Source organism: Macadamia integrifolia, chromosome 13, assembly GCF_013358625.1.
Source record: "Macadamia integrifolia cultivar HAES 741 chromosome 13, SCU_Mint_v3, whole genome shotgun sequence".
NCBI lineage: Eukaryota > Viridiplantae > Streptophyta > Magnoliopsida > Proteales > Proteaceae > Macadamia > Macadamia integrifolia.
In genome coordinates, this window is record NC_056569.1 from 9,807,480 (window position 1) to 9,822,499 (window position 15,020).

The following is a 15,020-nucleotide window of genomic DNA, read 5'->3' on the forward strand; positions in this document are numbered from 1 at the left end:
TGGGTTTGGTGGGGCATGGGTTGGTGGTGGATGTGTTCTTTCCCCTTGTTTCTGGTGTGTTACTCTCTGGTGGTGTTTAGTATTATTTGTTATGTCTGCTTGATTGGAAAAGCTACACATTGGATGCTTGCAGCATTTATGCTTATCCTTTTTAGTGGTCGATGCAAATTGCCTTGGGGTCTAGTCCTTTCATACAGGGTTGCTATTGGCAGATCTGTGGATATTCTTTTGTGTCATTAACTATTGTACTCGATCCCATCAAGCACTCATCCAGTAAATAGACGAAATTAGAAAAACATGAATGAGAGAGAGTGCATGTTTATTGCACTTGCCCTCCTTTGTTTACCTATTTTCTAAAGAGGCTGACTGGAACTTGCCCCTTTAGTGTCAAAATGTCATTCGGGTGGGCAGTTGAGTGCATTCACCTGAACTGCCCAAGCCCATCCCAAGAATTCCAAGGTCAGGTCTGAATTTGGCCAAATATTTGTATATAAGATTATAGAATGTATAGTGTATTATACCATAGCAATTGCATTTAATCTTTGATTATCATGTGAACGAATACACATGTAAGTGTGTATAATAATTTCGTCTTCACTTAAAAGTTGAAATCAAGGCAACCATATAGCTGCAAACCTGTGAACCTGGGCGCTGGCCCAACCTGAGAAAATCCAATGGCCCCCCTCCCTAGCACATCATTCTTTCACTGATGTTATCTTTGACATTATTCTCATGGAATATCGTTTCAACTTTGTAGTGGATGGCAGGGATGTGATTGACTAGTGGTTTTACACCTTTGGCCTTTTTAAGAGTTAGAATTAAAAAATGGACCCAGATATAGAACTTGGTTTTTTACAGAGGTTTCACAATCTCCTCAGAGAGTAAAAAAACTTTAAAGATTCCGAAGTTTCCTTAAAAGTTATTTCTGTTAAAATTTCTTGATGTTGAACTGTTGTAATTAATTTGACCTTGATGCTAGTTGATATGGTTGTTGGTTGTCTAAGTCTTTAAGCAAAGTGAGAGAGCCCTGGTGGACTATAAGCTGGGAATCAAATCAAATCCGCATCAACATATTTAGAGTTTCCTCTCATTGCTACAGAGAACTTGCCGACTCTAGATTTAGGGCCGGGAGGGATCCTTGGACCTCTTACTCTCAAGAGTTATATTAGAAATAGATCAGTCTCCTCTCGTTTCCTACTTTATAGGTTGATCCATCTGGTTGGCATAAGGATTAGTGTAAATTTTGGCATAATACCTGCAGTGTATTCAATCCTGTCATATGCTAGTAAACAGGTATACATCTTCAATCTCATGTTTTACCTTCTAGTAATTTTAATACATAGTCTGAGTTTATGGAACTTAAGCTTCTGATGGAACTCCACTTTCTAGCTTCCCAAGCATGTTACCTTAATAAGTAGATTAGTTCTTCCATTACCTTGTTTTTTTTTCATAAGTAGACCTCAAGGAGAGTTGAACTCATGACCTCTTAATAGTGACATGTTAATCCTTGCCAACTGACCTACCCACTTGGGTTTTATTACCACTTTTCCCTATAATTATCTTTTGGTTTAGAGTCAGGTAAAGTAGGTACAAATTTTTCATTAAAACCTCCTGATGAGGGCCGGTAAGGGTAGGGAAGAATTCCCTGAGATGGGTCTCAGAGTCGCAGGGAGAGGAAGAAGTCACACTAAGAAGGGGGTAAAGGAGGAGAATCGCACACACACACATGCCTGCAGGCTTCACAAATACTCAATTCATATTTTTTTCAATTTGTCTAATACTTGTGTTACATGGCTTTATATAATAAACTAAAATTAAAACTTGCCTAATAAAATCTAAAATAAAATTAGCAACTCCTAATTTGCTTCTTAAATTCTAACTAATGAAATTAGAAACAAAATGAAACTTAAATTGGTAACTCCCTAATTGACTATTACCTATCCAAATTAAAAAATTACAAATATTCCCTAAATAAAATAAAATCCTAAAGATCTTAATGAATCCAAAAATCCAATCGGACCCGGTTCATCTCAATTGAGATTGCCTGAAGGGTCAACCCGGTTCAGCAACATCGATTCTGCATCACCTCCCTCCCTCCCTCCCTCCCTCCCTCGCTAGAGAGAGAGAGAGAGAGAGAGGTACTGTTGATGTATACATCTATGCTGCTCTTCCCTAATAGTTTGAGCTTTTAGGTGAAATGGTAGCAAACATGGTATCAAAACAAGGAAGTCAAGTGTTTTGACCCCTGTGAAGTGCATTAGAAGAGTTTTCCTAACATTTCTTGTCCCTCGGTGTTGCGTGAAGGAAATGCCATGTGAGTTCCATGTGCAAGGACCATGGGATCTTGGCTTGCATGTGCAGGGTAATGTTGATGTATACATTTACACTACCCTTGCTTAATAGTTCGAGCTTTTAAGTGAAAATGAAATGGTAGCGAATATGGTATCAAAGCAAGGAGGTCAAGTGTTATACTCCTAAGAAGTGCATTAGAAGAGTTTTCCTGACATTTCTTATCCCTCAGTGCCACACGAAATGCCAAATGAGCTCCATGTGCAAGGACCATGGGATCTTGGCTTGCACGTGCGGGGGAGTGTTGATGTATACATTGACGCTGCCCTTAGCTAACAGTTCAAGCTTTTAGGTGAAACAGTAGAAAATAGATACTTAGTTTTGGGTAGTTTAGTTCATATAACTTCATGATCTCATGGTTATGGTGCAGAATGTCAACCAATGAAGCTTTGTTTTGGAACCAAGGGTCAAACGTTGGGAATGAAGTGTCATGATGCATGAAGTGGTAACCTCTGCTCAGTAAAACTACTAAAATAATTACCTACTTATTCCTTGGTTATTTTGTGATATAGCTTAAGAAGATGTCCGTAAGATTGGTGTTGATACTTTATGTGCTATGAGTGACAAAAAATAATGATACAAAAGAAAGGGGGTGACTTTGCCATCCACCTTCCTTGGTATCATTATTATCTATGACAAATCCTTATCAACCACAATAAGCTGCTATTAATCTCAAGGGAAAAAGAACTCTCTCCCCCTTCCATCCCCATGTGAAAATGCATCTCTGCCCCTTTTTTTTGGGAGGAGAGAGATAGACACAGGGAGCGCTGCGTAGGCCGTGCTCCCGGACAGAGAACCACTTCCCTAATCTTAAATACTTTCTTTTTGGTAGTAATTGACTATATTTTGGTCTTATGGTTATTGTTTATGACAAATTCAACCCCCTCAACTCCCCCCCCCCCCCAAAAAAAAAAAAAAAAAGAGATTATTGTTTATGACACTCTTTCAAATCTACCTTTTTTTTGGGGGGGGGGGTGGGTGTTGTGGGTGTGAATCTTTCAAATCTTTATATTTTGCTCATCTTAAAGTTAAACTTTTCTGTACGAAAATTACAGGGACAAGCTTGAGCTGAAAGCAGTAAATGATGGATCTGCCAGCTATGCAGCACTAGAAAGGAAGGCGGAGTTATATAATAAACTTGCAAAAGGGGAACTCTCTGACGAAGAAGAGAAGGAGAAGTACTGTGTGGACTTTTTCAGTAAGAGCATTGAACAAGAGAAACAAAAGCAGCCACAAGTCCGTGAAACTTCCCCTGGATTTTCAGCACAAAATGAAGATGACATTGATGAGTCTGTGATGCTTAACACGAGAACAATGGGGCCTGGGAGAACAGCTGGCACATTAGATTACTCTGAACATAAGCGTTTTGTGAGGTACAGCCTGTGCTATCTTGTATTTTTGTTTTCATAATGCTGTTCTGAGGTGACGGATAGATGAACACTTCCATTTTCGATGGGTGCCTTGAACCACTGTATTATTTTTCTGATGGATCTCTCATCATTTTCAAGTACCAAAATCATGATTTTCACCCATACCACACTTGAAGACCCCAACATGTATTTAGTTTTTATAACTGATTATACCTTTCTGCAATTGTTTGTAAAGTGCGGGCCAATGCTTTCCTGCTGTATCCTGTTTTGATAGATTATTTGATTTCTGTCAACAAAAAATGTTATCAGGTTAAATACTGATTATTAACTGTTTCCATTTTATTTTGTAGGTTTCTTCTTTTAGCCTGATGTCAAACATGATATTTTACTTTATCTTTGTTTTAGCATTTTCAGATATTATGCACATCATCAGCTGGATGTCTAAATTGATGTCTATGTCATGTACATATGTGGAATCATTTTTTCTTGTAAATTCAGAATAAAAATTTGGACCATTTACACTTGTGTTCCTTTTTCTATTGATACCAAAGAGTTTTATTAACAAAGAGATTGAAAAATAGAAAAATAGAATAGGGAAAGCTAAAACAAGTTTCGAAACTAAGCAAAGAACAAGAACCAAACCAAACTATAAACTTCCTGCTGATTCCATACTTGGTCACTCATCTACCTATTTATATTTATGGTACGCACATATTTCATTTGAGAGGAGCATAAAAGCGAAATTGGGAAATAGTTTCGAAATAAATAAAGTAATAAAATTCTGACGTTTGAAGTAAAAATGCTTGTGTTGAACAAATAATTTTCTGCCATGGGAAATTGATTCACTTTGCTTAATAGCTAGTACTACCGTAGTTCAAACATTATAATTGTCTGAATGTGTAAGACCATGTGAAATTTCTGCATCTTAACACCTGTCTTTGTATTTCTCTTAGGGAGGTCCATGAAGAAGCAAATGAAGCAAGGGAAAAGGCATCTACTCTCAAGTTTCGTAGGCAAGAGCAAGCTACAGCTCGCAGGGAGAAACTAAGACAGGCCTATCTTCGAAAACAGCTGGAGAAACTGAAAGCTGCACCGAAAACAGACCAACCATGTAAAGCAGTGCCATAATGTTCCATTGTTGATGGGAAGGTAAATACAGGTCTATGTAGCAAAAAATGTGAAGGAATGCATGTTGCGAGCACTCCAAAAACATGATATGAGATCTCCATTGACTCAAGTTTCCTCCCTAAATTATGCAATTTGAGGAGGATGGAACACAGAAGTGATGATTGGTCACCATTTCCGATCATAATGGTACTTCATGTACGCTGTACAAGGCCAAAAATGGCCATGCTTATATCTTACAAGGAAGAGTAGGAGAGCAGGACTGGTTAAAGCAACTGAATAGACTTTGGTGTGCATAATTCAAATCAACAGGACTGGATCCTTATCTGAGGCCATTGTTTGGCAAGAAATGAGTAGAAAAGAAAAGTACGAAGTTTTTCTAGTTGTTTGTTGTCAATGTAAAAGAAAAAGAAATATTTTAAATATGGTAGGGATAGGTATGTTGTCGGTAAATGGTTAGCTACCGTATACCATCAATGGGAGAGCCAAATAGGTATCATACAAAAGGGGTAAGGGGGTCATTTCAAGAAAGGGAAGAGAGAGATAGAAACAATGGGTGTTAGCATACGTTATACTGACAGCATATCCAACCTTTTCCTTTTAAAAATAATAATTAAAAAATAAAAGTTCATACACGGCCTTGCATGAAAAGGTTTTTTTTTTTTTTTTTCTGTTAACTATTTATTTATTCATTTCTGGCCAAATAAATTTAATTCAAGTTTATCCCAAATTCAAATTATTTATGTGAGCCGTTGGGTTAATTATCTGGACTGTTTTTTTGGGTATCGATTATTTTCCTTTCTTATCTATTTATTTATTCATTTCTGGCCAGACGAATTTTATTTAAAGTTGATCCCAAATTCAAATTATTTATGTGAGCCGTTACTTATCTGAACTTTTATTTGTCAAGATCTCCTACCATTTGTGTAGCCCTTCTCTTAGTCAGTTATCTCTTTCTTTAAGTGATTATATATAAATTTCCTATCTCAAGGTCATCCAACTTTTAATATATCGAATGGAGGGGCTGGGTTGTTGTAATACTATTCAAGCACAAATTTATATGGGGTTATATAATTATTCTAGCAGAATGCTCACAAGAAGCGCAGGCAAGGGGTTTAGGGTAGGGATTACAACTTGCAAGAGACTTTGCAGATGGGATTATGAGACCTGAATGTCTGGATTTGTATTGGAGATATGAAAAGTTGGTTTGACAAAATCACCTAAATTATGACCAAATTTCAGGTTGTAATTATTGCATGAAAAGATGAATAGTATATTGGACATGTTATTGTAAAAACGCAACCTTAAAACGATGCACAGAAGAATGGAAAAACAATAAAAAATAATGCACGTAGATTTATGAGGTTCAGCAAGATTGCCTACACTCTCAGTAAGATGAGACCTTTGTTTCATTATCAATGGAGAATAATAGGGTTGCAGTGTTCGTTATCACATCTCTCTCAAATTGTTTATAGAGAAAGAGAATCTCGTTTTAAATATATAACGGAAAACCTTGATATCAGAAAGTATAAAATTGTCCTCAATGAAAGAGTCCCAAATAAAAAATTCGAGTGCCATTGCTACGTAGGGGAGTCCCGTTGTAACTCGCGGCCTACTTACCGGCAACTGGGATAGTTGATCTTTGGGGGGTCTGCACCAGTATTTCCTAGATTAAACTATGACGAAATACAAGACATTGTACCCTAAGAATTACCCAGAGGCCACAATAAATGGGGCATCAGTTCACCGTCAGTTCATTGTGCCTCATTGATACCACACAATTGGGATGGGGGGAGAGATATATGGGGAGAGAGGGAGATCACATTAGGACGCACTCTTCTTTCACGAAGCGGTGAAGGAAAACTTTATCCCAAAATATTTAGCTAGCCTATAAATTATTTGAAAAGGGAGGTATTGTCCATGTGACAAGCGCATGTTAATATGGATGTCCTATGTTAGTTTTATGTGCAAGAAATTATTGCTTGATTGTCAGCCCCGTGTAATGATAATGTATGCATGGGCATCAACATGAATGTGGTTTTTTTTTTTTTTTTTTAAATGGAGTGAAACAGTAATTTGTCCGCCCATGTGTGTAGGCACATGGACCACATGATCAGGCAATTTTCTTTGCTGACTATTAGATTTTTAACTAGAAGCAATCCTAGGGTGCATAAAAGATATAGATTCCCTTGCTTTCTATTTAACTGGATGTGCAACGAGTAAAAGCGAAGGGCTTCACAAACGCCAAACAGGAGTGGAATGGGAACTAATAAAGATTCAAGCAGTCCCACAAGCTAGCGAGCAAAGCTAACAATAGAAAACTAGTCCATTACCAACTATCATAATCCACCATCTTGGTTCCACTTTTTAACCAAAAAAGATTTAAAAAAAAAAAATCACTCATTCTCACATTGAAACTAAAACCAAAATCAACCCGAACAAACCGCTCCTATATAGTAAAATCGATTTTTGGCACAATAAAAGAAAACGATAGAGAGAATATGATCCTAATTAAAATGCATACATTTATGATAATAAGAAGAGACATGTTTTACATCCGGAAAGGACTATAATTAAAGATTTCATTCTTTTTGATACGGAAATTTCTACAAAAATGGAAAATACCCTAGCTTTACATCCCAACATTTTCATATGACGCATGGGCCACAGTGCCACACCATCTCGTCGTGGTTGATGAACGCGTTTACAATAGTCTCCTTTGAGTCTAATCTCCATAACTCACACGGCAAATAGGGTAGTAACCAATAATTGGAGTTTTGGTGCTCTTAGTAGGAGCTACTGAACTACTACTACTACGAACTTACCTAACCGTGAAAGAAAACGAAATCCAGCCTGGAAAACTTAGCCAGAAAGGAAAAGGACAAAAGAAGAAAAGAAGAAAGGAGTCCTCCACACTTGAAATTTATAATGACTATAATGGCCTTCCAATTTACTTTGTTTAGAAGCCCTATTCCGAGTAATTATGGCTTTACTCCAGGGTCTATTCTGTCTATCACGAAAAGCGAAAGAAGCTACCAGAAGACTATATGACCGTTGGGAGCGCAGAACCCGGGAATTTGGATACGTTTTCTAACAAATAATTAATTATTGTAGTTGGGGGAACATCTAATTATTGAAAGCTTCAACGTAGAAATATCAGATTCTCTCCGCATAGAAATCGAATCAGACTTTCTCTCTACGCCCTTTCTTTCAGCATCTTCCACCTCTTTTCTCGACCGTTGCTCTCTCTCTCTCTTCTCTCTCTCTCTCTCTCTCTCTCTCTCTCTCTCTGCACACTTTATTGCTTCTCAAGTCAGAGTCTTCTGTTACAGCATGTCAAGATAATATTACAGAATAAGGAGAGGAGAGGGTGGTTTTTTCATGGCGAAGCGCACAGTAGAAGAGATTTCATCAGAAAGCGAGGAGGCTCATCCCTACGCTTTCCATGTCTCTGGACCGAGAAACGTTTCTTCTCCCAATTGGAGAGATCTCATCAACTCTAGCTGGTATGAACCCCTCTGGACTTTCTTTGGTTCCCAAAGTTTTGATTGTTAAATGCTGCAATGGCTCTTAGATCTGTTTCTGGTGAACACGTTTTGCAATTCGATTTACTAAAACCCCACCCCCTAATTTCTTAAGAACGATGTGAACAAATTGTAGCAAACCATTAAGGATGAACTGTAACAGAGTTTTCTACTAACATTGGGGCTCTTCCTGATCTCTATAATTGACAAAGTAAATCATTACAATGTAGAAACCCAACGACATTATATTTGTATATCGTTTCCCAGTTTATTTTCAGATTTGAATCAGAAAAGGGAAGGGGACTAATTAGATTCATAAGGTCAAGTTGGTTTATTTAAACGTCTATGGTTTTCTATCATCTTTAGGTTTTCTCCTTTTGAAGCATTTATGAACTTAATGGGTCTGAAACCACTTCAATTTGTTCAATTCGAAGGAGTCGTTTTGGGCCATACGCATCAGAGATCCACATGCTAGTAAATTGATTTTGTATATTTTCAGTGTTTCTGAGTAAAGAGAAGCACTTACACGAAAGGCTTTATTTATTTGGACCTTACCAGGGGCTTTCTTCCAGATGACCCAAAATAATTTGGTTCCTCTACTGTTTTGAACATCCGGTTGGATAGATTTTTTTTTAAATGATAAATCAGGAATCCAATGGCATCCTCGCAAATTGCGGTTTAAATTTTTCACTTTGCTTGGTACATGGTGTTTGGTGTATGACAATACGTATCTTGGATTTCTGAGTTCTAGTTGATGAAATCAATAGTTTAGACTCTAGCTGAATCCTTTGTGAAAATCACTCATGATATAATTTGACTACCTAACTATTAATTTCTTCCAAATTATCTTTTTGTTTTTTTTGGTGGACATCTGAATTTACTGTATATTCATTTGAGCAAATTTAGATCAACCTCTTCTGAATTTTATAGGAGTATCAATACTTTTGGTGTTTCTTTGTTTAGCTTCAGTCAAATATTCATTTGATCATGTTTGAACTTCCTACTGCTTGGGGTTTTGCAGGAAGGATGCTAACTACAGAAGAACAGTCATAGCCTGCTTCATACAGGCAGTGTACTTGCTTGAACTTGACAGACAAGAGAATAGAACAGAAGCCACTGCTCTTGCTCCAAAATGGTGGAAGCCCTTCAAATACAAGTTGGCCCAAGTGCTATTGGATGAAAGGGATGGTTCCATTTTTGGGGCCATATTGGAATGGGACCGATATGCGTCTATGGCTGACTTTATTCTGATAAGACCTAGTGGTGCTCCAAGGGCTGTTCTAGTACTCAGAGGAACATTACTGAAGAGCCCCACAATTAGAAGGGACATAGAGGATGATCTCCGGTTTCTAGCATGGGAAAGCTTGAAAGGATCTGTCAGATTCAGTGTGGCTCTGGAAGCACTAAAATCAACAGTGGAGAAACATGGGAGTTGCAATGTATGCATTGCTGGCCATTCCTTGGGAGCTGGGTTTGCTCTCCAAGTGGGTAAAGCACTAGCAAAGCAAGGAGTTTTTGTGGACACCCATCTCTTCAATCCACCATCTGTGTCACTAGCCATGAGTTTGAGAAGCATTGGAGAGAAAGCTGAGATTGTCTGGAGGAGATTTAAATCAATGCTTCCTTCAAATGCTGAGACCCTGACTAATGAAGAAGTGGGGACACAGAAGACTACTGCTATTGTAGGAGTAGGAGGGGGAGGTGGAGAAATGAAGAAATGGATCCCACATCTGTATGTGAACAACAGTGACTATGTTTGTTGCTATTATACCGATCCAGCTGAGAGGATGGCAGATACTCAGGCTGGCAGTGGTGAGGCTTCTGGAAAAGAGAACAAGGATCCTGGTCATGATGGGCATGTAGCAGCAAAGCTGTTTGTGATGTCCAAAGGCAAACAAAAGTTTCTCGAGGCTCATGGGTTGCAGCAGTGGTGGTCTGATGACTTGGAACTCCAACTGGCTGTCCATAACAGCAAGCTCATAACCAAGCAACTGAAGTCCTTGTATACTCTTCCCTCTCCACCACCACCACCATTACCACCACAGAGCAAACCTAGATGATCCTACTACAAAATGTAAAAGGGGAAGAATTGCCTCTGAGTTCAGGGGAAGAATTGCCCCTAAGTTCAGTGGATATTCCATAATTTATAATTTGCCTTCATTTTGACCCGAGACATTATTTTATGTATATATTCCTCTCTTTTCTCCTTTTGGTCTAATGTCCTTGACATACATCATTTTCTATATATTTTCCTCTCTTTTCTCCTTTTGGGCTAATATCCTAGCCCCATCAAGGGCGGTTACATTTTAAAGTTCCACATTCCAAAAAGGAACCAACTTTCATTTTGGTATCCCAATGATCTGACTTGGGTTCGTTAACATTTTAGAAAGGATTAGTTTGCCATGTGCCCTTTCCTAATTGGTAGATGTCTTCAGAAAAATGCTAGGGATTTGAGGACAGGGCTGTGCAAGCCAGAAAAACGGCTGCTTCAACTACAATTAGATGATGAGAGACTTCCCTATTAGCAGACGAAGAAAAAGAATCCATATATCCAACAAAAAGAATGATCATACCATGCCTCCAACTCCAACCAAGCAAAAATAGTAGACTTTTTCCTGTTACTTGGCGCAAAAAATCCTTCAAATTCTAACTTCCATGTGAAGGTAAAACCCATTTGAGACTAATCTAATCTAAGTCCTATTTGGTGGATGTGCAGAAAAATAAAAAATACAGAGTATTAAGTAAAAGAGAAACGACTCAGCTGCGGATCGAAACCCAGAATCTCTGGTTTCCTAGACCAGCACCTTATCCATTGGGCCTCGGAGTCCTTGTACATTTCTCTCTCTAAACTGGAAACGCTGGTTTCATTTTCATCCCAACGATACATCTTTTCTTGTACATTTCTCTCTCTATTCTCCTTTTGGGCTTTCATATTCCTAAAAAAGAGCGGCGATTAAGGTTGCTACATTGTGATCATAAATTCAAGTCAGGACTCAGGAACAACCTCTTCGGAGTAAGCCAAAAGACCTGCTTCTTCAACTCAATTTAGAGAAGAGAGAGACTTCCTTTTCAGCTGATGAAGAATAAAAAGGGAAAACCAACCTTCTCACGACTCTGCTGGGGATCGAACCCAGAATCTCTGGTTCCGTAGACCAGCGCCTTATCCATTGGGCCACAGAGTCCTTGTGTGAAAGGGAGAATATATCTAAATTTATAAATTTAAAATAAGATCCATCTCCATTTTTTTTTAATATCCCTTTTAGTAGCCGTTACAAGAAATTAATATTTTGAGATAAAAAACACCTCCACCATAAAACCCATAAAACCCCTCCCCTCCCCGGTGGTCCTAGAAAACTAGACGCCACGTGTATCACTATCACGCTCTATCACTACTAGCTTTTCCTCTTCCACTCCCACGGCCTTCACATTTTCCTTCGAACCCTCCGCCTCTGCTACCTGACGATCGTCTTTAACACTAAAAGACAATGAATCCCGCCGGATAAGAAACTTTCCGGTGGGAGGAACCCACAGGTTAAGCAACCCATGTGGCCTACCAGAAGGCCTCCAAACCTGTATCGTCATACACTGGATCGGATTCTCCGACGGCTCAGATGCGTCTCCACCCTTAAGCACATCACACAGAAGCACCCTAGCACTCCCCACCGGCTTCTCACGTATGTGCCCTTGTGCGTATATATCGACGTTGAGAGCCGCCTTGACATCGTTCTCCGGTAAGCCCTTTTGAAAATTAACCTTCACCACCTCGTTCCACGTCGGATTCACTCCTCCTTCTTCGTCCACGTGGGTCCGCACCTCCATGTCATGCTCCACGTAGACTACCGCGTAGGTTCTCATCTTTGTGACGTGCTTCACGTTCTTGAGGTCTTGGGCTGAGATTATCAGCACCTCTATCTCTCTCAGCTTCTTCTCCTTTGGCATACTTAGCAGCTCTTCTATCACTGTGACTGCTTAAGGACTCCCTAGCCTCAGATTTATAAGGGGGAGGTGCGGGTACGAGTGGGCGTATTTACAATGTTATCCTTATTTAAAGTTGTTTGGGAACTGGGACTGTAGACGTTACAGAAGCATCAGTGGGGTATTTTTGTCTTTAAGAATGTATTTTGTCGTTTTATGCTGAAGGGAAAATTGCTGAGCTGGGTATGTGGAGAAATGGGATGAGTCCACATGTCACATGTCACATGTCACATGTCACATGTCAGCTACAGAAATGCAACTCGGGAGAACCGACTTTCGATGGTTCTTCGAACGAGCGGCGCTTCTGCATCGAAGCTCACGGATTAAGGACGTTGCGTGCCGTTGTGCTTCCCAACCCCCCCCCCCCCGGGGGGACCACAGACCCTCTGTAAGGACAATCTTCAAATCTATGTTGAGAATGAAATAAGTATTTCCTATCTTTCAGCAGGACAACTTCAATGGCGTAACGAGGATTCTAAGTAGCAATTAGGGCTTTTGTTATTGCTTATTTACGAAAAGGTTTGCCTTCCAGAATATAAGGACGTTGCGTGCCGTATGGGAAAACCATTCCTCGGTAGCTTCATTTATCAGCAAATTTTCTGCATCTAAGATGGTTGAAGGAACATCCTTACGCATAGGGCTATCCACTAGGGGTGGAATAGGGCTAGGTTGGGTCGGCCAGATTTCTTAAAACCCTAACTTAACTCTAAGTTCTCAAAACTCAACCCAAGTTCAATCCAATCTTGTCGGGCTCATGCCAATTCACCTGGCCCTAATTGACCCTGATTGGGTTGAATTGACCCATGTTTTTGTCGAGGTAAGGTCAAACTTATTTTACCATTTATATCTTATGCATTAAAAAAATTTAATAATAATAATAATAATAATAGATCAAATGATCAATACATAATTAAAATTATAAAATACAACACAATAAAAGATATTCAGGACATCTAACTATAAGAATCAATGACCCTGATTTCATTATTTGAATAAAATGGTAGGATAGTAATCCTAAGTTATGTTATATAAATCAGGGTTAAAATCAAAATCATGTTAGTCTAGGGTAATTAAGGCCAAATTTACGCCCCTACTATCCACTAATGATGGAAGGCGGAGGAGGGGGGGAAAGCCTCCAAGGGATAATGGCGACCAGGGAAGGATGGAGAGGAGAGGAGGGGAGGGGAGGGGAGGGGGACAGAATAGAAGCTACAAGAAAAAACACAAGGAAGGGAGTAGAATGAAGGCAGATGAGACAGGAAAGAAGTAGAAACAGATGATGATTAGGCTAGGGAGGGGATGGGAACTAGTATGGGTGTCAATTGGTCGGGCCGAATCAATTTCGATCGAGTCTAGTGGACTTATACCCTTGGACCGTGGCCTACTTATTTAAGGAATGAGTCGATCTCAGTCAGGTTCTAGGCTTTAACACGGCTTCTCCTAATCGGACTATAACCAGGATTTAAATGGGGTGATGTAGCAATAAAACTTTAAACGGACCTTAAATGGTCTTTAATTGTCTTAGATTTAAGATATTTTAATATATTTTATTAAATCATCAAAAATTTAGAAATATATTACACCTAATTACATTTAATAATTAATAATAAAGAAAAACCCCAATATATACCCTGTTCTATTTAAAATATATATATATATATATATGCATATAAATGGTCAGGCTAAACGTGTTGGGCCAAGTTGGGCATGTAAATGGGCCGGGCCGGTCGGACTTACCGCTTGCACCGTTTACTACCTGCTTATAAATAGGTTGGGCCTGAAGCCAAGACATTTAATAATCGATGTAGGCTAAGCCAATCTTTAAACGATCAAGTCGATGAATCAAAGTGATACGGGCTTGGGATTGACACCCCTAGGTACTAAGAAGGAGGACAAGGGTTTAAGGGGTAAAGGATATTGGATCGGGATTGCACATGGTGGAGTAGAGAGAGCTTATTGCATATGGTGGAGGACAGGTCGCACAAGGTGGAGTAGAAACACGCAAATGAGAGAGTTGAAAGTGCTAATTACCACTTTGGTCTATAATTAAATAACCTAGAATTTTGTTTCTTGTCTTCAATATTATTCTAGGTTTTTCTTCCCAACTATGAAGTAATCGAAGGGCCCATTTGATAACGTTTCTATCGTTTTAATTTCAAAAAATAGTAGAAACATAAATTTTCGTTTCTAGAAACAGAAAGGAAATTGAAGGTGTTTAATAAGTCATGGTTCTAGAAGTCGATAGTAACCAGCAAAAGAATGACCACAAGTCATTTCTAGAAACGGTGATTTGTTTCGTTTGGTTTCTTGAACTATAAATAGGTAGAAATTTCAATTTATATTTCTGAAGACAAGTGAAACGAAACAATTCTATCAAACGCTTTTTGTTCCGTTTCTACCATTTCTGGACACAGAAATGGTAAAAACACGTTTCTTAAAACGTTATTAAATGGACTCAAAGTCTCAGTTCCTTCTCACACACACAAAAAAATAATGAATGAAAGAAAAAAAAGAAAGATGTTAACAAAATATGAGAAAAAAGTGACTCATCTAATTCAAAAGATTTTGAAAGGGTGAGTCGAATCAAAAAACCTGATACCGTTATGGATCAGCTGGAATAAGGTTGACATCGGGCATAATTTTAAAATTGAATCATTTTTTGGTTGATATGTTGCAT

The 15,020-nt window shown here is 38.8% G+C and overlaps 3 protein-coding genes and 1 non-coding gene across 4 annotated transcripts in view; 2 read left to right on the forward strand and 2 right to left on the reverse strand.

The window, feature by feature from the left end:
- Positions 1-5,200, forward strand: part of LOC122058859 (uncharacterized protein At4g18257-like) — a 15,542-nt gene extending 10,342 nt beyond the window's left edge. The window contains exons 2-3 of the mRNA XM_042621558.1: positions 3,405-3,722; positions 4,673-5,200. Coding sequence (XP_042477492.1) covers positions 3,405-3,722; positions 4,673-4,847 — 493 coding nt within the window. The 3' untranslated portion in view covers positions 4,848-5,200. The remainder of the gene's footprint in view (positions 1-3,404; positions 3,723-4,672) is intronic.
- Positions 5,201-7,959: 2,759 nt separating this feature from the next.
- On the forward strand, positions 7,960-10,574 carry LOC122058833 (GDSL esterase/lipase At4g10955-like). Its single transcript, XM_042621527.1, has 2 exons — positions 7,960-8,350; positions 9,390-10,574. Exons 1-2 carry the CDS (start codon positions 8,226-8,228, stop codon positions 10,426-10,428), a joined length of 1,164 nt encoding a protein of 387 aa, XP_042477461.1. The 5' UTR covers positions 7,960-8,225; the 3' UTR covers positions 10,429-10,574.
- A 903-nt stretch (positions 10,575-11,477) lies between these two features.
- Positions 11,478-11,550, reverse strand: TRNAR-ACG. Its single transcript has one exon. It is a non-coding gene; the product is annotated as a tRNA-Arg (tRNA).
- Positions 11,551-11,722: 172 nt separating this feature from the next.
- On the reverse strand, positions 11,723-12,307 carry LOC122058995. Its single transcript, XM_042621705.1, has one exon. It carries the CDS (start codon positions 12,305-12,307, stop codon positions 11,723-11,725), a length of 585 nt encoding a protein of 194 aa, XP_042477639.1.
- Positions 12,308-15,020: the final 2,713 nt, after the last annotated feature.

Bases quoted from the DNA above. Each gene is read 5' to 3' on its own strand.
- LOC122058833 (XM_042621527.1), top strand. From the start codon at position 8,226: ATGGCGAAGCGCACAGTAGAAGAGATTTCATCAGAAAGCGAGGAGGCT. The intron at 8,351-9,389 runs GTATGAACCCCT...GGGGTTTTGCAG, and splicing joins GATCTCATCAACTCTAGCTG to GAAGGATGCTAACTACAGAA.
- LOC122058995 (XM_042621705.1), bottom strand. From the start codon at position 12,307: ATGCCAAAGGAGAAGAAGCTGAGAGAGATAGAGGTGCTGATAATCTCA.